Here is a 22682-nt window from a genome sequence, read left to right as displayed (position 1 = left end):
TTATTACAAGAATTGCAATGAAGTTTACATGCATGAAATTCAAGGCTGAATATGCAGGAGTGATTTTGGTGGCAGCAATTATATACTTGATATATACTAGCACAAGCTGGAGACATAGATGCCAAGCTAGAATGCTTAAAACAAAGAGGCATACATAAAAATGGAATAATAGGATATAGGTCAGTTCAGGGGGGGAAAAACAACCTACATGGTCATTGGTTGAGCTTTGAGCAGTGGGTTAAAATATGCAAAGGTCAGCATTTGAATGTGGCCTTACCACCAATTCTGGGCAGGTGCAGAAATTTATCTCCATGCAACACCTGCAGAATTAGATCCAAAATTCATTCCAGCTGCCAGGAATGCTGAGCATATATACCATCAGTTGACTTTAGTGGGAATTGGGTGTGTTTGACATGTTTAAAAAAACAGACCACAAATTTAGGTGCCTAAATACAGACTATAGGAAAAATCTTAATCCTGTACAATGACATGGAAAAACTGAAATGGAAATCAAAGGAGACAGAATTTCACTGCAGGTGACTAATTTAGGTAAGTTTGGAAATACTGACTTTAAGTTAGCAGGATCTAAAAGTTCAGTATGATTGGAAAGCTTCTAGAATAGTTTTATGTACTGTGTAGCAGGAGTTCTTAAGCTTTGATTATCTATTGATTCCAATTTCAAGTACCCCAGTAAATATGTATATGGTTAGCTATTAAAGAACAAACAACAGTCCTATCAATGAGATGTTGAAATAACAAATACCAAAGTCATGATATTACACTTTAACAAGTTTTATTGTGAACATATTCAAGTGTGGTGTTTGTTCAATGAAATTTTTGGAACAGCTACCTAGACTTGATAGCAGCATTACATATTATTTTACAACTATTAAAATCAAACTAACTTTTTTTTTTCGTCAGAGGAGAAAATGTCAAAATTATTTTCTCCAGAGAACTGTCACCATTCCTGCTGCAAGTTGACCATTCCAGTATACTGGAATAAACTTTGATGCACCAAGCCAGGTGTTTCTAAATTCTTGACACTTTTATATATGCTTTATGCTGACTAACTTTCATTCTTATATGGTAAAAATGTGCAAGAAGGAAAGGCAATACAACAAAAAGCAGGGGTATCATAATACAAAGAGATGTGCAAGAGATGGATGAGTAAGGTAGTGTGCTTTTCCAAATCCATTTTTTTCCTATATTTTAAGAAGCCACAGGTCAACCCAATTCAGCACTAATGCTAGTCATTCCATTTTGAAAATCCTTTACAACTATTAACTTCCTGTGACTTCAAATGCCAGATGAATCCTGGCCCAGAACTTCCGCACCCGCCAGCCAGCTTTCCTTCGCTTGTGAAAGTGTGAAGTACATGTTAAATCAGTGAGGCCTGTTAGAACAGGCAAAGGGATTCCCACAGGGTCCACTCACCAACTCCACTCTCCAGCATGAGGCAAAAGGTCCAATTCAGCTCTTGTCATGTACCTCCAAGGCCGGGTATAGCCATTCTTGTTACTGCACCCCAGCACCGGAGTCATGAAACCTTCATTTAGCGGAGCGGGCAAATAGTTTGGTGATGGATGAAAGTAATTACTGTACCTACTTAAAGATGATAAATTAACAGGCCAAATTGTTGAAGTGTCAAATGTTTTTTTTCTCAGTGTTATAGCTGTCTTCTTACTGAGGGGATTGGCATTCTTTCCATGTAAACCAAAAGTTGCCTGGAACAACAAACATATGCTTCTAGTGCATTTCTTACTACCTCCCACACACATGTGCCTAGTTCAGTAAGAAGTGCCATTCAGTATTTTCACTGAATGTTCTAACCTCAGTTCCAAGAGAATGAAACCTGAAAAAATATTTACTCTAATTGTGAATGATTGGCACCATTTTAGAAGCTCACTGTAAATGCAAATCAGAACTCTTTTATGAAACACATTTTTAAAAAAAAACATAAACCACCCTCCAAGACCTGAATGACCTAGTCACTTCAATTCAGTGTTGCAACTTTCGTCCATTCGGTGCATACAACAGAAATACTTCCTAAGCAAATAAGAAGAAGATTTCCAGTCCAAAATACTCAAACAGCTCTTACATTATTTTATCCAGAATTGTAACCTATATTCCAAATGAATGAAACCTGAAAAAATATTTACTCCGATTATGCAAAACTGACACATGCTTTTTGGTTGTGCTTAGTAGTTGAATGTAAATGCATATCTGAAAACGTTTCCTCAACCAGATTTTTCTGGTAAACCACATCAGCTCCAATAATTTTGTAAATAAATATAATATGTCAATGTGGGTCAACAAACAGTCAAAATTATGTTTCCTTTTATAATAATAAAAAAAGCCATTAACTTGTAAATCATTAATTTCTACGGAGGTACATTACTTCTAATTAGACCTGGTCAGGGCTTTCTGGAAAAATTACGCTCAATTGCAACTGCTGACACTATATTCCCTGTAACATCTCTGAAATTAAACAAGAACTTTATTGAAATGTAAAACAGGGTCTCAAACTTCCTTGTTAGATATGCAATAAATTCAGAGGCTTGTTAGATATGCAGTAAATAGTAAATTATTCAATTAATATCAGACTGGCTCCTATTGCGACCAAAAGGCTTGTGGATAAACCAGTGTGGCAACGAGCATGAAGAAAAACATATGGAAGGGAGGGCACACTCCTTTTCTCTAGATGAGGATCAAACCCCTAAAGTGACCCTTAAATATGTCAGGCAGTCTGTATTCCAGATACAAGGTTAATGGATGCATCAGATTAACCAAAAGATGCCCCAAACAGATCAACACCTTCAGTATTTTGATTCCTTGTGGTTACAGTGTGATGAAAACTTTAATTTGTAGATACTCAGAGCACATCAGTATGTATCTTCTGAACAAGATAATCAGAAAGCTGATCATTTGCTCACAAAGAACTGTGGACAAAGTGAACAGATATTTGGATACTTGCAAGGTCCGGCTTGCCAGTGTAGCTCATTCAGCAGTCAGAACAAAGGAAAAACAGTGCAGCAGTGCACAACCACAAGCTGATTGACTCCATCTTCTTGTCAGGGAAAAGAACTTTTTCCCCACATGCCTTATTTTTTTATGCTGTAATTCAGTACAAAACCTCACTACAATCAGACACACTTATTCTTCTTAAACAGTATTTTAAGATTTATAACCCCCTCTTGTTTATCATTCTAACTGAAATGGATCTTTAATATAGTCTTTAGTGTCAGATTATGATTTTCTTAAGGTTCCCAAACAAGGAAATATGTGGTCTGTGGTACAAATAAACATGCCCCGTGGTTCCATTTCTCTCCTGCTGGGACAAAATGATTATGCTATCTTTTGTTAGTGTTGGAAGAATTTTAATCACATTTTTGCACCACCTATTTCTATGATGAACCACAAGATATTTTCTAAATAAACAGTCACGAAGGCCACATTCTCTTTTGAACTGGCATTTAGGTATGAGATAAATGGACAGAGTCAGATTTTCTGTAAGATTTGTTGGCAGTGGAATTGTGTAAATTTAATTGCAAGATTTTAATCTTTTAGATTCAATGGAGTTTATGTTGGAATACACTCCTCCCAACTCTATAAATCAAATGCTTGCCAATCCCATCACAAATGTTCAGATTCTTAAAAATTACGTCCATATCAATGTCACAGTAATATAATTTTCAAAAAAGAGTGCATAGTAATGTAAATTATGCGGGCAATAACTTTTAAAGAGATGAAGTTATCTCTTAAAATATTGACAGTATTTTGATTACCATGCTTTTGAGTACATATTTTTATAATTCTACAAAAGACTGCTTCTCAAAGATATAAAAGCTTTGCAAATCTGAATCTCTTCATCATCTGACTGAAACAGTTATTTTTTGATGTTTGGCGATGTATCTGTTAAATTCCTTGTTTCCAAAGCTGCTAAAAGACGTTAAGATCAAGGACATATTTGAGAGAAGAAAATGAGCATTAATAAATCAAATGCTCCCACATTTCAATATGGGTTTGGATACTTAGGCAACATGAACAAGAAGCTGCCATAAATCTATGCATAATATTTCAATGTAATCTACTGGATTGCTTTAACTAAACACAAAGCAGGGCTCATAATTGACACACATAAGTATATGAACCCAAATAAACTAAATCCTTCAGCATCCAAGAGTGAAACGAAGCTGACAAGAATGCTATGTTGATTAGGAGTGATGTAATGGAGGATGAAGGATAATGGTTAAACAAGCAATAACTCAGTATATAAAATTTTGTTACATTTAAATAGGCAGAGGTTAAGCTACAGTATCCCCCTAGCTAACTGAAATTTCTCAGACCAGTGCAATAAATGGTTCACAGTATTCATAACCTGTGTATGAAACCTACCAAACTATTTGATTGTGAACCTCCACCAGATGTGTCATGAACTCTTAATTAGACATAACCACATTTTGCTGTTTTCAGTATTTGTGCTCCTGTGAAAAAATAAACCCATCTAAACTTTCAATATTGTATTTACCCCGTTGATTGAGAAGCCATTAGCTCCAGGAAAGATCTCAGGAAATGAGCAGAATGATATATCTGAAATTGTCCTACTCAGGCCTTCTCTGAGACTGCTTCTTGGTTTAAAGTACAACATGCCAGCACCACAAAAGACCTTGAGTGCTGAAATAAAGCCAGGAAGAACAGTTTTAATGCATAAAAGAGAAGCCAAAGAACATACAGCAGTCCTGAATTGTGCTTCTCAGAAGTCACCTCACTGAGGTGGCATATAAATTCTGCACTAATCACAACTTCCTACAGGCTAGGTAGTCTCAAGCCGAGTTTATGGCGGTAAAGTAGCTGTAGGTGAAAATGGGTCACCAGGAGAATGCTCAGTCCAAATTCTGCAGGAGGAATGTCTGTAATAACAAATGCCCCATCACAACAGAAATATTTGTCAGGAAGCTCTTTAAAACAGCTAATTGTATTAAATACAATAGGAAAAATAAAGAATGTGTGAGAAAGACTTCATTATTTCTGGACTTTGCACTTATAATCAATGCCATAAGTAAATTGTTTTAATTGAATGCCACTCTTTAGTATCTCAGCTTTCAACAGACTCAGACAGCAAAAGTGAGAATATATCAGCTGCAGAATAATATTTGTGTTCTTTATGGAGGCCAGCCAAGTTAGGCTGGACAGGATATGAATTCACTAGTTTGGCAAAGAGGCATATATCAAGAATAGCTGTTATGTAAGAGCTGGCTTTATATTTTAGTTCCTTTGATATATTTGAATTAAGTAAATGGGCTGGAAAGGGCCTTCTGCTTTATTATCCAACCTGCTACAGTAATTGTTAGAAGATATTTAGGGAAAGGATAAATAAACAGTGCAAATGTTTTTCAGGGCCCTGAGGGAACCAACAGGCCTTGATAGCCCAGAGCAGCCTGGGATGCATATGCATACAGTTGGCCAATGAGCCCAGGAGCCCCATTTGGCTCACAGTTAGAACTGTAGGGCTTGACACAATGGATGTGTCATTGATAGTGTTTTAATCACCTTCCTTGACCCTGTTCTTTTTAAAGTAGCTACATACAAAACACCTTAGAATCCTGAAACTATTGGAAAGGCATAAATCTGTTAAAGTGACAAAAAACCCCAAAAACCACAACAACACTCTACTAAGCCTACATAAAGAAATCATTACTAATGTCGAACTTCTAGCAGGCACTACTTGTTACATCAATATGCTTTGCAATACGGAAAAGCTGATAATAAAAAGCTACCTGATTAAAATTGAAGTAAGAAGGAAAATATGTGTGTTTATATAGTCTTAAATATAGATTGTTAAGTAGATAAATGCATCCAAGGACATGAACATCAATTTCCAGAGATTGCATCTTAATTGTTTAGTGTGTACCAATCTCTCCAAATGCGAACTCAATGCTTTTCAGTGCATGTTCTCTATTAGATGATCCATGGACAGCATTAGACAAAATATCATGTGCAAACTGAGCTCGAATCGATTGAGGACAGATCTTCTTTGCCTCTTCTGGATCAGTTGGACCCATTAGTTTCCTCCACTCTTCCACAGCATTTTCCTTTGATAAGACCATTATCACTGATGGACCTCTGTAAAATCAGTATAAGAAAGCTCTTTATTCTGAGAAGCAGACTTAGCTTTGGCTTCAGAGGTACCATGAAGGTTTATGATAAGCATTGCACTATCTGAATTTTGTTAAACTGTTTAAGTATTAATATTTGTTACTGAGTGTTTTGTTTAAGACAATATTCCATATTTGAAAGCCAAAAAGATTATGATGAGCAGGTATTTAGATTTGGACTTTTTGTCCAAAAATATTCTCACCCAAAAATTTCTGAAGCAAGACAATACATACTGTTTTATCGACAGCTATACTAGCAATATTGTGAGAAACATATTTTGTCCTGCATGGGAAGAACAAGGATTCCATTGGAAAGCAGTTCCTTTTTTGAGAAAAAAAATCCAAAATAATAGTCACTACACATAAGTTTGGAAAGAATTTTAAATCTTCCTTTTAAAGTAAGAGCACTCTGTGCTAGAAGCCTCTAAACTTGACAGAAAGAGTGACAGAGTGTAAAATCCTTATACCACTTATGGTGTAGCATGTTTTGTTGACACTGTAAATTCAAAGTGTGATGTCTACTTACATATCTCAGTACTGTAAAAGAAAATACTTACTCAGTCATACAAGAAACTAACTGTTCATAAAAGGGTTTTCCTTCATGATCCTTGTAAAACTGTGCAGCCATTTCACGAGTTAAAGCTTCTTCTTTTATCTTTGAGATGCTAAATCCAGCCTCTTTAACTTGTTTCATAATGTCATCTAGGAGAATAACAAACAAGCTCATTTTCGATTGAAATGGTTTAGATGCAAAATAATCCCAACACACCCAAACTTTAAAAGTTTCGGAAAATACTAGATGTCTTTTTTAAAAAAAGTCACCAATATCTATTAAAATTCTTGTTACAGTATCAAGCACCCATGGACAACATAATAAACACTTCAACAGTCCTATAAAATGTACAGAAACCATTGTAATCGCATTGTCCATCTTGATGAAGGTGTTAAACCCAGACTGTTATGAACTATACCAATAGCATTCACTGTTCTCACACTGGATAAAACGTGGACTGTAGTTGTTATGCTATATCAAGTACCAGCTGGCCTGCCAGAATCAATCTGGATTGTTACGAGGGGAAGAAAGACTCACAAAAGCCAATGATGAATTAGCATTAGAAAGACTATTGAATTTTATTTTAAATAGAATAGAAAAGAATAATGATCAGAAGAGGCTCTGGATATAGGATTTTTTAAAAGTGGCTTCAAAAATCTTTAAGACAAGATTCCAAATCGTACATGGTGCTCTTTTTACTTTTTACTTTGATGTTTCCTCCTTATTCCCCTTGTCTAATGGCAAGTTAAACCAAGAATAGGAATGAATCTAACTGAGCAATGACCCCTTTTGAGTCAGTAGAGATACCTGTCTGAAGTAAGTAACATAACTTTGGAAAGTCTCTCTCCTTTGACTTAAAAGGATGCTAGGCAGCTAGCCTTTCAACAGTTTAACTTATCTAAGAACTCTCTTTCTTCAATTCACCATTATTCTTGTGAAGAAAGACCTATAGGCAGCTTAAGCAAAGGAAATTTCACATTTGAGATCTCGACCTGAATCATGCAAGCCCCGTAAAATTATTTCTCTGCACAGAAAATACATTTCAGAGAGTCAAAAGAATACATTTGATGTGATTTACTGCAGTGTACGTTGCTAATATTTTGTAGAAATGTCTGCATCAGTAGACATAGCCCATACTTTCTAAATTACTTACCTTTGTGAGTCTTAACAGCCTCAGGTTTGATTAACGCAAAAGTTTGTTCCTGAGGGAAGAAAAACTCTAATTCCTTCTGAGCGTCATCAGGTGTAGAACTGCCGTGCAGCTGATTAATAGGTACATTGTCGACTGCATATTGTGCACGCAAACTAAGAGTCATTAAAAGAGTGAAGTTACTTAAAGGAATAGCTATGAATTGAGCAATGAATTATAATTAGCTTTGAGCGAATGAATATAAATATATACATTATTTAATTATATTATATTATTATATATTATAATATATAAATTAGTGTTGATCTGAAAATCTGAACGCCTTCCCCCCAACTCTCATCTTGTTATATTTCCAAGAAATACCAATTCTTTCTTAATGAGACAGCACTTCTATCAGCAACAGGTAAGATGATACCACAGCACTTTCTTAGAACAATATGATAAATAGGTAGAACTAAGATGTCCGTCTATAAAATGTGTAGGACAAACTTAAGTCAGAAATGAAATACTCTACTGATGCAAAACTTTCATTAAGCCAAGAGAAAAATCATTTGTTCCAAAAAATAATGGTATTTCAAGAAAAAAACCACTATAAAGAATAGGTTTTACCAACATTTTTTCTCTGATTCAAGAGATCCCCTTTCACTTCAATACCCTTTTTTAAACTCAACTTTTTATTATTCTTACCATCCATTATTTCTCAAAAGATGCCATAGTTTCTATGTGTAATACAGTCCTACTTCCAAGAAAAGCTTAACAAATTGCAGAAATGCATATCAGTTTCCAGATGATGGCACTATAGTTACACCAGTTGGAATGTTGTATTCATTGAGATGAGAAATATGAAAGTAAATTGGAAGCTGTGAATGATGTTTTACTATTGTGGCTTATACCTGTCTGGATTTTCTTTGCAAGCCTCTTCAAGGGTCTTTGGGCCCAGTAAACTTCTCCAGTGTGATACAGCGTTTTCACGTGTTAGAGCCAATACAAGAGTTGGACCACTGTAAAATGGGAAAACTGACATTAAAAAAAAAATTAAACTCCCAGTACTTTTCAAAGTAATTTTATTACATATAGTCCAGGCTAGGAAAATGAACCCTAGTATTAGAGGACTTTAAAACTGATCTCTGTTTAAACAACTACAGTCTGATAAAACCTTACGAGGCTTAAACATGAATTTAAATTGCAAAGGAACTGAGTTTTATCACAACAGCAAGATGTAGAAACACTGCTCATGCCCCAGCCATATCCTAACTTCATATGAATGAAATATCCAGACATGATTCATTTCTCTTCCCCAAGGTATCCAACACACAGCCTGGTTAAAGATTTCAGAGCTCGCCTCTAGACAACCTAAATGCAGCCTTTCAGAGCAGAGCTAAACTGGTTTCACCCAAACCAATGGACTTTGCTGCTGACTTTGACATATACATATGAAGTTATGGAGTAGGTGGTAATTTTTGAAAGCATCATTTTTTTTATTTATTTGTTATACCTGGGAATTATCTCATTATCTGCAGTTATCTGATTCTGTTTTGACTTTTACTAAACCTTTAGATACATGTCTGTCTTATAGCCATGTATTATACAGGAAGTGTTCAAGGGCAATTTGGATGGGACTCTGAGAAACCTGGTCTAGTAGAAGGTGTCCCTGCTCATGGCAGGAGGTTGGAGCTAGATAACTTTAAAGGTCCTTTCCAACCTGAGCCATTTTCTGATTCTGTGATTCTACAATTATTAATTGTGAAAATTTAAGTCTTATCTGTAGATCCACATGCTCATTTTTCATTCAATATACCTGGTCATTTGCTCTAGAAGGACTGGGAAGTAGTCTTCATTTACATGCTCATTGTAAAATGTACGCACTTGTTCTTCAGATAGGATTATTTCTTTCTGCATTGCTATTTTGAAGCCATCGTCCTTTATCCTTTGTATGATAGAATCTGTTAAATATATTGAAATAATGCTAAAGGGCCATCCATGCATTACTTTACACACTTGCAGAGAAATGACATGGACTTTTCAATGATAATGTTAAATTTTTACAGGTGAATTAATTTCCTAACTAAATGTTATTGCGCTTCAGGAATTGCCTGAACACTCAGAAAGCTGATCCTCATCTTCTTAAGGTTTTCTCTTACTTCCGAAACCTCATTAGGAATTACTGACTGAGGAATATGATATACATTACTATGAAAAAGAAGGTCTAAGGAACTTGAATAGGTGAATGTTTATTTAACTAAGCTTTACAAGACCACATGGGTAAGTAAGCAGTATTTGGCACAAGTCAAAATAACTCTGTAATTACCTACAGACGATGTAATTACCTGCAGAACTGCTGCTCTAAGCAACATACTAGACAACCATCAAGAATATAAATACCCAAGGAAAGATCAAAATTGTAGTCTTTCAGATCCTGTGTATAGGTTATTTCAAGTACAGAGATTCTCAAGTTAGAAATAAGTGTTATCTGAAATCTAGGAAGAAATGCAAATATATGATTGAAAAGTAAATTTGTTTGGATGAAAGTTCATGTTAATGCGGTAGATTATTTTATTTAATCTGTAAAAATGTTTTCTGTTTAGACCTACCCTTGAGCAACACCACATTATGCAGCATAGAATATCTTAGACTGGATCTTTTTCACCTTGCCATTGATTTATCTTGGAGCTGCCATTCAAGAATATCAGCTACTTTATTATGGTGGGAAATATGGTCCCCTCTACAACATTTAAAAATACTAGCTTATCTGAGATGTCTTCTACAAATATTCCATCCAAATATACAATCTACAGACTTTCTTGAAAAATCAACCAAGGGAACAAAATAGCATTGACATTTACATCCTCAATATATGAAAAACATTAACCATATAACTTCATTCCAGACAAAAATTACTGTTGGCCTAATTCTGGGGAGACAGTTAAAATTTTTAATTCAAAATTCAAAATATGAGACTGTTTATATACCCTAGATACAAAATACAGTTATTAACACTTACCTCGTCTTTCCTTTAAGAGAGTAGGTCTAATTATGGCCAAAGTCTTTTCAGCTTGTTGTTCTGTTTGATGTATATGAAAATTTGGGAAAAAGAAGCCAAGTTGTCTGCTGGCATCTTCGATACTGTCTTGCACGGCACATAGATTTACTAGACTCTCAGCTTCCACGAGTGCTAGCTCGCTAACGAAAGATGAAGTAATACAGTTTTTAAGTCACTGCATGCGTAGTGTTAATAAGCTGGCTTCTTGAAGTTGTATTTGTATGTTAAAATTTAGTGAAACATAAGAATAGAATGCAAAACTAAGCTTTCATTAAATTCAGATTCATGAGCAAAATAATGTTTCTGAGAAGACAATTACTAATTTTCTCAAAAAGTGCCTCATGTGCCTCATGTGCTCTGAAAGAGGAATCTCAGTCACATAGCTTTAGTAATTTCCCTCTAGCTTATTCAAGACAGTCCCTCTGTTTCATGAGAAAGAATTACTACTGGCAAGGGTACAGTGTATAATAAATGATCAATAAAAGGCTTGTGCTTTATTTGTGTGCAGCATGATCATAAAAATGATAGCAATACAGAATTGTCTGTAACAGAGATACTTCTCATTGTTACTTACCTGTATGTCTAAGGTTTATATAACTATGTAAATAAAGTCCCTCCTGGCCACTTACATAAAATGCAGTATTCCTCAGTTGTACTAAATTAATGCAGAAAGAGATACAGCAGTCATCAACAAAAATATCAATCATTATGAAAAATTATTTCTTGGACAAAGTATTTAAGTTCCTGTTACTTTAAGTAAGTCTCTTGTCTAAATGTAAAACTTGATTTGATATTTGAATTTTTGTGAACACTCTATTGTCTGAAGCTGTGTATACAACTATTATCCTCTTTCTCTACAAACTCTTGGTACAGAAGAAAAACACACATTTCAAGATACCATGGTTGTGAACAACTAATCCTTACAATGTTTTATATGTCATGGAGCAGAGTGGGGACACAAACCCCAGTACCCTACCCCTTCTCTGATGGCTTTTGCAATGTTCCCAGGGAGAACAACATGCCTCAGGTGTCCCCTGGTCTCCTCTGAGCCACATATACAGCTTCCCAGGATACAAAGGAGTGAACATGGGCAAAAGTGCAACCTTCAGTCGGCAATGCTGGCAGTCACTTGGTCTGGGTGAATGAGTGTGAAGTAGAATTGCATGGACTACATCATTTTTGAAGTGTAGCATTGCTCCCACTGGTCTGAGAACCCATTCAAGGCTAGTTCAAAGAGATCAAAGACATTTTCTTGTCATCTTTAACTAGGAAGTATGGAGTTTCTGAAATTGCATCTCTAGTAGTGGTCCTGTGAAGGACCAGGTGAAGAACTATGCCTACTCCCTGAACCCTTCGCACGTGGGCACATCTGCATCTGAAGAACATGCCTTGATTTGTGGTGTGCTCTGGACACTGTAACTGAATCACATATGCACATTTTCACTGTTAGTTACCTCTCTGGCTCAGATGTATCAGACATACTGTCATGTGTTTCATGTAGTTCTTTCCAGTGAGGAATGGCAGCAGTGTCTTTTTTTTTAGTGAATACCAAAACGTGGCATGGTCCACTCATCATGAATTGAACAAATTCTTCAAAGTCAGGCTAAAAAACATAATTTTCCATCATGAATTGCAGGAACTCTGAGTTTATAATCAGAAATGAGACAATCATCCTTTCAAAGTAACTCATAAATTCCTATTCAAAACTGGCATTCACATACATTAGTCAGAACCCGGTTAGATTGTTTGTGAAGTTTTTTGATCAGTCATTTGAGACAACATTATCAGATGTCTAAAACAAAATTAATTGAGATAAAGGAAGTCCTGGAACTACTTTAAGCAAGTACTATGTTGTTACAGGTTAAAATGTGAATGACAAGAGTGAAGAAAATTTTTTGTGAACTAAATCTACATTAATTCAGTTTTTTGACATACTAAAAAATTACAGTACAGAGATTTGCAACCACATCTAGTTACAGTGATATGTTTTACCCTCCCCTTTCATTTAAGTTTTTAGTTTGCTTTTACCTGGTCTTTATTCCGGGCATAGAACACTCTGATTTGCTCTTCAGTTAGCATTTTCTCCTCTGCTGCTTTAATGGTAAATCCTGCATCTTTAATCTGCAATTATTCAGTTATTACTCAGTGGCATTTGAAAATGGATATATACAAAATGTATGTTATTGTAAATCTAAAGATTGATTTTGAAAGTTATCTTAAGTTTAAAATTCCCTGAAATTCAAAATATATTGCTGTTGTATTCAAAATATAATGGCTATCTTTGCCTAAACTGAACTTCCAGCCTTTCAAAGCACTTCACTAAATTCAGCATTACAATACTCATAAATTAATGTTTTTGAAAATTATAGTGCAGTTCAATGTATGGAGTACATTCATTCAGTAGTTAATAATCCCTTTTATTTCACATTGAATAAACTCCTTTTGCCCATTGTGACTGGTTAATATGCAAATACTTCTAAAAATTTTATTATAAACTCTGTTATAATCAAGGTAGTCATGTAGATGTGATCAATTTTATCAGGCTAAACTACTTGGCTTCAGAAAGAGCAAATAAAGAAAAATTAAAAATAAATAAAAATTAAATCTATTTTAATATATTCTCTTTTAAGCTACATTACTGCACTAAATTCAAGTATATGTAAGTGATATATGCTTATATGACCTGTGTCAAATTCATAGTCCACTGGTATGAGGTTTATACCATATACTGATATTTTAATAACAAAGGCATTGTCCAGCCCCAATACTGATCATATGCTAATATTAATCTGCTTACTGGCACTCTGCTCTTTAAAAGCCCCTATGATGCTGCAGAGTGTTTCCAGACTGCCTCGACAAGACTGACTGTGGAAACAGCGTAGGTGCACACCTTATAAGCCAAATAACAGCTGTTCAGCCCCAGCTAAATAATTTTCAAGCACTGCCTGTTTTCTGGGGGGTATTTTGGTTTTTTTCTGACCTTATTTTCTGGCTACAGTAGAGTAATTGCAGAAACAAACTATATAGCACTCTGATTTCCTTTCATGCAAAAGTCACTTTTTAAAATTTGTATGAGTTTATCTTGATATACAGTGTTACAAGGCATCTTTTTGGTAACAGAATCAGTGTGAGTCAATATTTTACCTCATCTACTGGCATAAAATATTAAAATAATAGTATAAATTTGAATACCATATTATTTCAGGTCAAAATTATTGTCCTTTTATCATCCTTACCAGAGAAACATTAACAGATCTTGTTCTAAAGCCTGGGCATAAATTAGGATCTACTTAGTCTTACATCTTGCTACTATGCCTCTTAAATAAATAGGATGAATTAAAATTTTAAAATTCTCTCTACCTTTTTTTTAATTTGTTCTACACGTCCCTCTAGGACGTCATTAGGTTTTATAATTCCGACAGAATATCTGAGTATTTCTTCTTCTAGAAAAGGGAAAAAAGAGTAATATGTTAATTAATACATTCATCAAAATAAATACACAACAAAATGCTTCATTACTTACAAGTGGGTTTCTCTAAATAATTCTCCATTTTAATATTGAGATGGCCAAACAGTGGTTCCAAAAATTGACTCCAGCACTTAAAGCATGTCTTGGAGTGCAGGGCCACCCTTGGCTATCCCTGGAATTCACATTCCTGATGAACCACATTTTTGGAGCCTTAATACTGGGGAGAAATGGTTCACATGCAGGTAGCTGTGGTGAAAAAATTTCAGCTTAAGATGGAGGCTTTGTCTAGGGAGTTCTGTATGTACAAGAGTAGAAATGTGAAAGGAATTACTATTACTAAGGAAATTCACTAAGTGAAAATCTGTACAAATATTGGAGATTCCCCGTAAAATATGCAGTTCTTGTCATAGAATATGTTTGATTCCTTGGCATTGTGAATGCTGAAGTCATTTGCAATTAATAAGTGTTGGTCACACATGCTTGCTAGTACAATCTAATGTTTAAAATAAGGTGTTCCTTGCTGTATCAGTACAGACAGACTGTTGCAACATCCATAGCATACAGATCCTTGAAAATAATCAGAAGGAAATATACACTGCATCATCTTTGCAGAACCTTAAACATTAGAATGTACCTCAATCCCATTCTGAATACTGTAGAACTTAATGATAGTGCTAATGGAAATAGCAGCTAATGGAAACTGCTACTTGTTTCCAGTGCTAGAAAACACTTATAGGCACATGCATGTGTTAACAAAAATGTTACCCCAATATAATATGTTAATATATTACAGTTTCTGAGAGATCCCCTGACTTGAAGCTGAACCTGAGCTGAAAGCTCTGTTCTCTGATTTTGTATCACATTTAGGTTTTGTGGATTAGTGTGAAGCTTGTAGATACTTGCTAAATGATAATACTGTACTACTAGGTCTCACAGGGTTTATGAGGAAGAATATTGGCTAAAGCTAAGGTCAGGGATATGTCACTTGAACCATACAATAAAGAAGGCATGAAGAGGAAGGAGGAGGGACACATCTTAATCCATGTCTGTAATCTAGTGCCTTCTCACAGGAAAAAAACCACAACCAAGATCAAGAAAGAGATGAGGGAGGGGTTTATTCCAACTCAACATTGAAGAATGGCATTCTGTGCATATATGAAGGTGTAGGAACATTCAGTAGCTACAGATAACAATAAAACTAGAAAAGATTTAGGTCTCAGCTCATGAGAAGCCTGAGATAAATCACAGACAGGGGACTTGCAAACAGGATTGTGCTTTTTTTTCATTTGTTTTGGAAGCTTATCATGCTATACTGTGGATTTTTGCTCTTACATAAGTCTGCTCTTAAATCTAGTCTGGTGAAAGAGTTAATTGAAATAATTTGAGATACAAGGCATGCCATTGCTTCACAGATTAACTCTTTCAGTTCTCTCAGGTTGACCCCATCATAGTATTCCACCTCAACAAAAGTACATAGCCAACACAGGGACTGTGTAGAAGTGACTTTCAGGCCCTAATTTTACATGGAAAAGTTCCCTGGCATGTATCACTTCTATCTAAAGTCTGAAGGTTCCCAGTGTGAGGGTGAAAATATCAATGATGACAGTCCAATGTATTAATTCCTTACTGAAAAAAGTTGAATCATAGTGTCTCATATTAACTCAACCAAAGGAAGGTCTATTAGTGCTTGACACAGACAGTTCTTAATCAAAAGACATTTGTTCTCTTTCTTCCTCTTAACATTTCTAAAATAAATCAAATATATTTACCCTCCTCTGCAGTCTCCTCAATAGTCTCTTCTGATGATTCCTCTTCTAGAAAAACAAGTTCAGCTACCTAAGGTAATTGCAAATAGAGCAAAAGTACACCACCATTAAAAGGTAAAGTCACCAAACACAGCTGTCAGATCTTTACAACACTTCTATCTTAATTTAAGAATGGATTTTCTACTGTGGAAAACAAGCAAGTCTAAGAAAGACCTTAGGTCAGTCTGATTTTCCTTGAGCTGCAGTTTGTTAAGAGTCTCTTTTTACTGTAAGTGGAGTTTTTTGATCTTTTTCACTCAAAACAAGCAGTGAGACATAACTCTTTCTCATGTCTGTTTCATATGATGCAGTTACTAGTTATATATTAAAAATATTCATCCCTGAAAGAAAAAAAGATTACTGAAACCTCTATGTGCTAGTGACATTTTGTCCATTTCTCAGTTTCTTGCATTAATAGGCTAATCTGTAAATTTCTTAAGTTTTTAAGCCATAATGGATATTTGTTTTTTCTGGAGAGAATATCCAGCAAGGGAGGATTAATTCTGCTATTACTATAAATTCCGACCGTAGAGTTGTTTGCAGTGTAGGCTATTGAAGTCAGACTAAGCTGTCCTTATGTCCTCATGTCATCTGGAAGTCAGGAGTGAAAGGTGATGGAATAAACTTGTTGAAAGTCCAGGCTTTTGTAGCAAACTGGATTCTTTAAGTACAGAGCAATCCCCACAGCTTTGAACAACCCGATCTAGTGAAAGATGTCACTGCCTGTGATCTTTAAGAGTCTCTTGGAACGCAGATAGTTTTACGAAATTTCTGCAAAAAAAGCCTGTCACATATATCACTTTACTGTTAAGACAAAAATACAAAAAATTAAACATTACCTAAAACACTATCACACAAATATATGTAAGTATCTGGTTTGTGAGTACCTCGGTGCGTTCCTTCTCTCCAGCTGCAATTTGCCTCTCTTCTTCCACTAGATCTGTTACTTTCTTAATTATAAGAGGAGCATTTACACCTCTCACTATATCAATAATTTTGCCATTCTGTAAAAGAGAAAATAACACTTTCAGTGAGTTTCCATCTTTTAGTCTACACATTTACTTCAGCTTTTGAAACATGTTATATCTTGTTAATTTTTCTAGCTACAGGACTACTTCCTGTGCCCATGAAGGAATACCAAAGCTACTACTGTCTCTATTAGTTCAGAATTAACCTGCTTTTAATTCCTCACTTCTTTCTCTACCTAATTTTCCATGTTTTTTTTCAAGGCTCACCATTAACAGTACAGTTGGAAGCAAATGCAAATATGGATTCTACTAGCTTGTAATTTGTATAACATGGAGTTTTCTGTGGTCTTTTTTTTTTTTTTTTTTGCACTGGATTCCAGAGCATGTTCTACCATGTTTAGGTGCGCAATAACGAAGCTAACTAATGGTGACCAAAGATACTACTAACTCCTCTAGGCAGCATTCAGATTCAGACCTGAAAGTGTCCTGAAAGTATCGTTGTTTGTGGTCCCTAGTTATGGGAATTCAAATCCTGACACCCTCAAGTAAAAAAACCCCACCACTTCCTAAGTGAGCAGTATTCCATGGTGGTGTCCTAGGATAATAGTCTATCTGTGTCCATCAGTGAGAAATCATAAATATACGATTAATTGCTGCAGTTCCGCAAGTGTTACAAACACATTTTTGTTATCTTAAAAACTTTATAGCAACAGGAATTGTAAATTCTATTTCCTTGATGGAAAATGTGCATAAAATAATAATTTCCAGTGTAATCACATGTAGGCACTTTATGTGATGCAAACCTGGAAAACTTACATGGATTTCTCACTAAGTAACTACCAAAACAGTGTCTTCCATAGCTCTTCTGTGGCTATGTGTGCAACAGCCACAACAAAATGTGCTCAAGAGCCACCAGATTTAGGAATGGGAGACAGCTCAAGTAAACAATATCTGATGGTACCATTCTACATACTGTAAAATGTAAAGAGAGAATTTATACTTCTTCACATCTATTTCAAAATCTTGAAAAGTTAAGGCAAAAGTAGGGAGCACATTAAAAGAAACTGATGTGATGTACTTACAACACAAAAAAGAAACACAGGTTCACAGTTTTTTCGAAATGGTTTCAGAGTTTCAATGCTGTCAGCCTCTGCCTGAAGTCAGACAAAAAAGATTATTTGCTTACAAAAGTGTGTATGCATATATATATATATATATATACATACAGATAGATTGATATGTGTAAACCTTTTTGCCCCCCAAAAAACCCCATTCCTACATGCTTTGGTGTTACAAACTCAAACTACAGTCCTAAATACAAGTAACAGTCCTTATGGTGATGAAGAAAGAACTGTTTTGGTAACATGGAATTGTCTTCTCAATACTACAGCAATCAATCATGGAATAATGTCTTCTCTTGATACTATTTTCTCATGTAGGTTATAATAACATACATAAAGGAAGAAGTATATATATACTACTAGTGTAAATAGGTATTTTTACTACTACAGTTCAGTGATAATTTATTTTTAATTTTCCCCTTTTTTGTTCTCTTAAAAATGAAATACAAGGGAATATTTGAGATAAAAAATGCAACAGTTTTTCAGGGACACAAGAATTTTAAATGTGATAATCCATAATATAAAGACATAAAACTGAAAATCATATAGGCTGGCTTTTGAATATTTCTGCAATCTCATCAAGAAAAACAAAAGTTTTGGGATATCAGCTTCATTTTATTATAGCTTCCTACATATTTATTCCATTTTTAATCTACTTCTAGACAAAACCATATGAGAAGACATGCAGAAGAAGAGGCAAGCAGGCCAAAATTATGACAACTCATCATAAAGACAGTAAAATGAAAGCTCTGTATATGCAGATAAGAAGATATATTTAAATTAAAATGTTAATAAAGTCCCACACAAAATTTGCATCCTTACCACGGCAAAATGTAACACATTGTCTTCACTAAAATCATTCTTCAATTTTCTCAATACGTTCATCACAGCTTTGCAAGGACCACACCAAGCTTGATACACATCTATTACTAAAATGTAATAGTTTGGAATTACAAACAGCTGACTTGTGGAACTTATAAAATGAGACACATTTATGTTTAGATTGCAACAGCACTGGGGAGGCATTCTCATGTATCTTTCAGTCCTCTTCTAGTCAATGAATGCATCATGAATAAGTCAAGGTACTCAGTGGATACATTAGGGTTTCCTCTTTCATTTCAATTACTTTTTACATAGAAAACTTACTTTTGAGACTATTTGAGGTTATTAATTTGAACAATATCTTTTGTCTCACATTCCTTTTCCTTTTAGTTGTTCTTTTTATTTTCTCACTGTTGCTTTTCATTCTTATCTAGGTCTTTTTTCTGCAAGACTTTTACCTCCCTGACCTGTGCAGATCATTTGTTTCCCATTACTAACCCTCTGTAGATATGATCCTATTACATATTTGTTCCTCCTACCCAAATACAATTCCTAGGAGGCATTGGTTTTGGACTAACTGAACTGAAAACTGGGAATAATATACATCATAGAACATGCACTCTCAAGAATGCAGCAGTATTAATTTAGTCTGTGCAAAATTTTAGGGAAAAACTTCCATGGAAGTTTCCAACCCCCTACCATAGACAATACCATATCGGAAATGATTCTTTGACATACATTTATAAATATATATTCATATAGCCTTTCTTTAAAAGATAATAGGGCACTAGTCATCTTGGTTCATTATGAGTATCTATTAAAGGTGAAATATAAGTATGAAAAACTACATATTTCCATGAGAGACTAAACAGAAAATAGCAACTGTTAGTACCTACTATACCATTCGTCTGCAGCATTTCATCCCACTGGTCTTGATTGGTTATTATGATCTGAAATAAAATTAACTGATATTTTAACATCTTAAAATGGAGAAAAAACATCTCTTCCTCTCTCAAATAGTTTAAGCCATTAAGATTTATACCTGGAGTGGGACTTCTTTCTTCTTGCTTGCCATTTCCCTGTAATTATGGGAAACATTAAAATATGAAGCACATTTAACAGTTTTTTAAAAAACTGTGTGACGTGCAGAACTGATTTATATGGTTTTCAGAACATCACTGCCTTCTGATTCTCTTAGAATTAACTCAACTGAAGCTCCTAAAGCAATGGCAGTTAATACCCCATGTGGGAATTCTGTGGAGCAATATACAACTTGTTTGCCAAGCCCTGATAGTAAAAGAAACAGAACAAAATTTACTTTCTTAATTTCCTAGGGTGTTCAAAACTTTTGGCCTCAACAATTTTCAAGCTTATAATTCTTTAGATTAGCTACAGGGACCTTGATGGGATGACAGCTGCTGTAACACTGGACCATTTCAGAAAAATATTGATTAAAGAGCTTCCACTCTGATAACATCAAATCGACCCTCCTGTCTGCTGGGATACACGAAAAGCAATGACATACTTGTGCCCCATAACTAATCTCCCAAACTAAATCCTGATACATTCATTATTCTGTCATTAATAAACAATGTCCTTCTTTTTTTCTTTTCTTTTTTTTTTTTTCAGTAGATAATTAACTGTGAACTGGGCAGGACAACGATTTCAGTTAAGATACATATGTGGATTAAGTTTGACTTCTGTTTCCAAATGAATCTTGACTGAACAATAAATGTTATCACTGCATCAGGAGCCTGAGTTTCCAAAGTTCTTGGTTAAGATGGGGGTCTTCATCTTGAGTAAAATGAAAGTGCCACCATGAATGTGACCTCCACTGGCACTGTTATCTGACAAGTCAACAAGCAAATATGTCCAGAGTTTGAACTATCCTGATATTCCCATCAAAGCTGCTCCCTTCAGATCACAGACTGAGGCATAGTGGTCAATGTGAGAACTCTAATCTAAACACTGATCTAAAAATATTGTTAAGAAATAAAACTTTAAATGCAGGCTTTCTTCAAATCCCTTAACCCAGGTAGTGAGACAGAGCATGGCATTAATTTCTGTCTTTTAAAGACTGAGGAGATGATACTACTATTGAATCTAGAGGAAACTAACAGATGGAAATACGGCATATTAGTAGGAAATCTTCAGCAAAAGAGCATGTCTTTCAGTGTTACCTTCTGTCACTGAGCAATGACAATCAAAGTGTTGTAAGGCTAGATCTGCAAAACATAAACCACACATGTGATAATGGCCTATACATCCCAATGGTCCTACACACACTCCCCAACTAAAAATATGCAGTCATACAGGCTCAGGTGACAAACAAAAGCACTGCAGAACAGACACTTGCTGTTGTATGCAAATATAGAGATACACATTAGTATGGAATAGTAGCTGCATGAAACAGACATGTGAAGATACACATGACATCTATACTTTTAAATATAATTTTCACATACCATTCTCTCAGTAATGCAGTCAGTATTATACTGATAAAATCTGAACAGGCCAGCATATTTTCTCCATTATCTATGTTATGGACAAGATGCTTCTCTAGCCTTGATACAAGGCATTTTGCTATCCGTACTTCATCATGGATGTGCAAATGCTACACCTCTGACTACACATTTTACAACCAAGACTGCTTCCTTGAACTAGTCAGATATAAAACCAGACCTGGCTGCACACCCGGATGCAGTGTCAAACTGACGTTCAGATATGCACAGTCTTTGCAGACAGACATTCTATATCTTAGTACAAACCCTCATTGACATATATACATAGAAGATGTACATGTGAAGATACTCAAGAGCTTGTGAGATTTTTACATGCACCTGTGTGTAAATGCATGCATACAGACATATAGTTCCCTGTGCATAAGTTCTTGTGTATGACAGCAGATCCTTGTGTGTTCCTAGATAGCAGTCTGATGGACCATCTGCTCCCTACCCTTGAATTCTATGAAACTGGATTAAATACAAGAAATCATGGATGGAAAACACTCACTGAGGTACACTGCAGCTTGCACATACATGCATGCCTGTATGCTTTCACAAGTGCATGCAGAGACTCATTCTTCTGCAGGCACCCAAACAGGCCAACACACACCTCCACTACACAGGTGGACAGTCATCCGTGCAGGCCCTCTCCACGAGCAGGCCTGGGTGAGCCCGCATGATGCAGGTGTAAGACCCCTTCCTGCACGCACACACACACACACACACACACACACACAGAGAAACATGAGAAGTGAGAAAATGCACAGGCACACACCAGGGGCGACAGTATCTACGCAGGGTGCCGTACGTAACCTGGAAGAGCACCTAGGTGCTCGTGCACCCAGTGGTTTGACACACACTCTCCTTGACAAGCACACCATCTCACATCGTCTTGGGCGCCACTCACTCCTGAGGTGGGTGCCCACCCGGGAGCAGACAGGCAGCGCCAGCCCCCTGCCCACCTGCCCACCTTGTCCCTGCCTTGGAGCAGCCGCTCACCTGGGGACTCTCCCGCAGCTGCACAACTGTCACCCCCCAACGGCTCTAACAGCCTCTCCTGTCCTTTAGCCTGCCCCAGCCCCCCTCTCTGCTCAA

The 22682-nt window shown here is 35.8% G+C and overlaps 1 protein-coding gene across 4 annotated transcripts; it reads right to left on the bottom strand.

The window, feature by feature from the left end:
- Positions 1–776: 776 nt before the first annotated feature.
- NME8 (NME/NM23 family member 8) lies at positions 777–21801 on the bottom strand. 4 transcript variants are annotated; one of them, XM_027729077.2, is made up of 16 exons: positions 21264–21801; positions 20126–20162; positions 19976–20033; positions 19084–19190; positions 18223–18294; positions 17060–17176; positions 16137–16203; positions 14259–14341; positions 12927–13019; positions 12353–12501; positions 10860–11038; positions 9657–9801; positions 8752–8859; positions 7862–8013; positions 6713–6857; positions 777–6123 (listed from the first exon to the last, which is right to left on the bottom strand). In XM_027729077.2, the coding sequence occupies exons 2-16, from the start codon at positions 20156–20158 to the stop codon at positions 5901–5903; spliced, it is 1731 nt and encodes a 576-aa protein (XP_027584878.1). In that variant the 5' UTR covers positions 20159–20162; positions 21264–21801; the 3' UTR covers positions 777–5900. The 4 variants fall into 4 exon arrangements, with proteins under 4 accessions (XP_027584878.1, XP_039237539.1, XP_027584883.1 ...); XM_039381605.1 differs by lacking the exon at positions 21264–21801 and having other exon boundaries at positions 20126–20370; XM_027729082.2 differs by lacking the exon at positions 21264–21801 and having other exon boundaries at positions 19985–20033.
- Between the last annotated feature and the right edge of the window lie 881 nt (positions 21802–22682).

This window comes from Pipra filicauda, unplaced genomic scaffold (assembly GCF_003945595.2).
Source record: "Pipra filicauda isolate LSUMZ 115617 unplaced genomic scaffold, ASM394559v2 scaffold233_size1220752_pilon, whole genome shotgun sequence".
Taxonomy (NCBI): domain Eukaryota; kingdom Metazoa; phylum Chordata; class Aves; order Passeriformes; family Pipridae; genus Pipra; species Pipra filicauda.
Note: the sequence above shows the minus strand (reverse complement) of the source record. Positions and strands in the feature narration are given on the sequence as shown.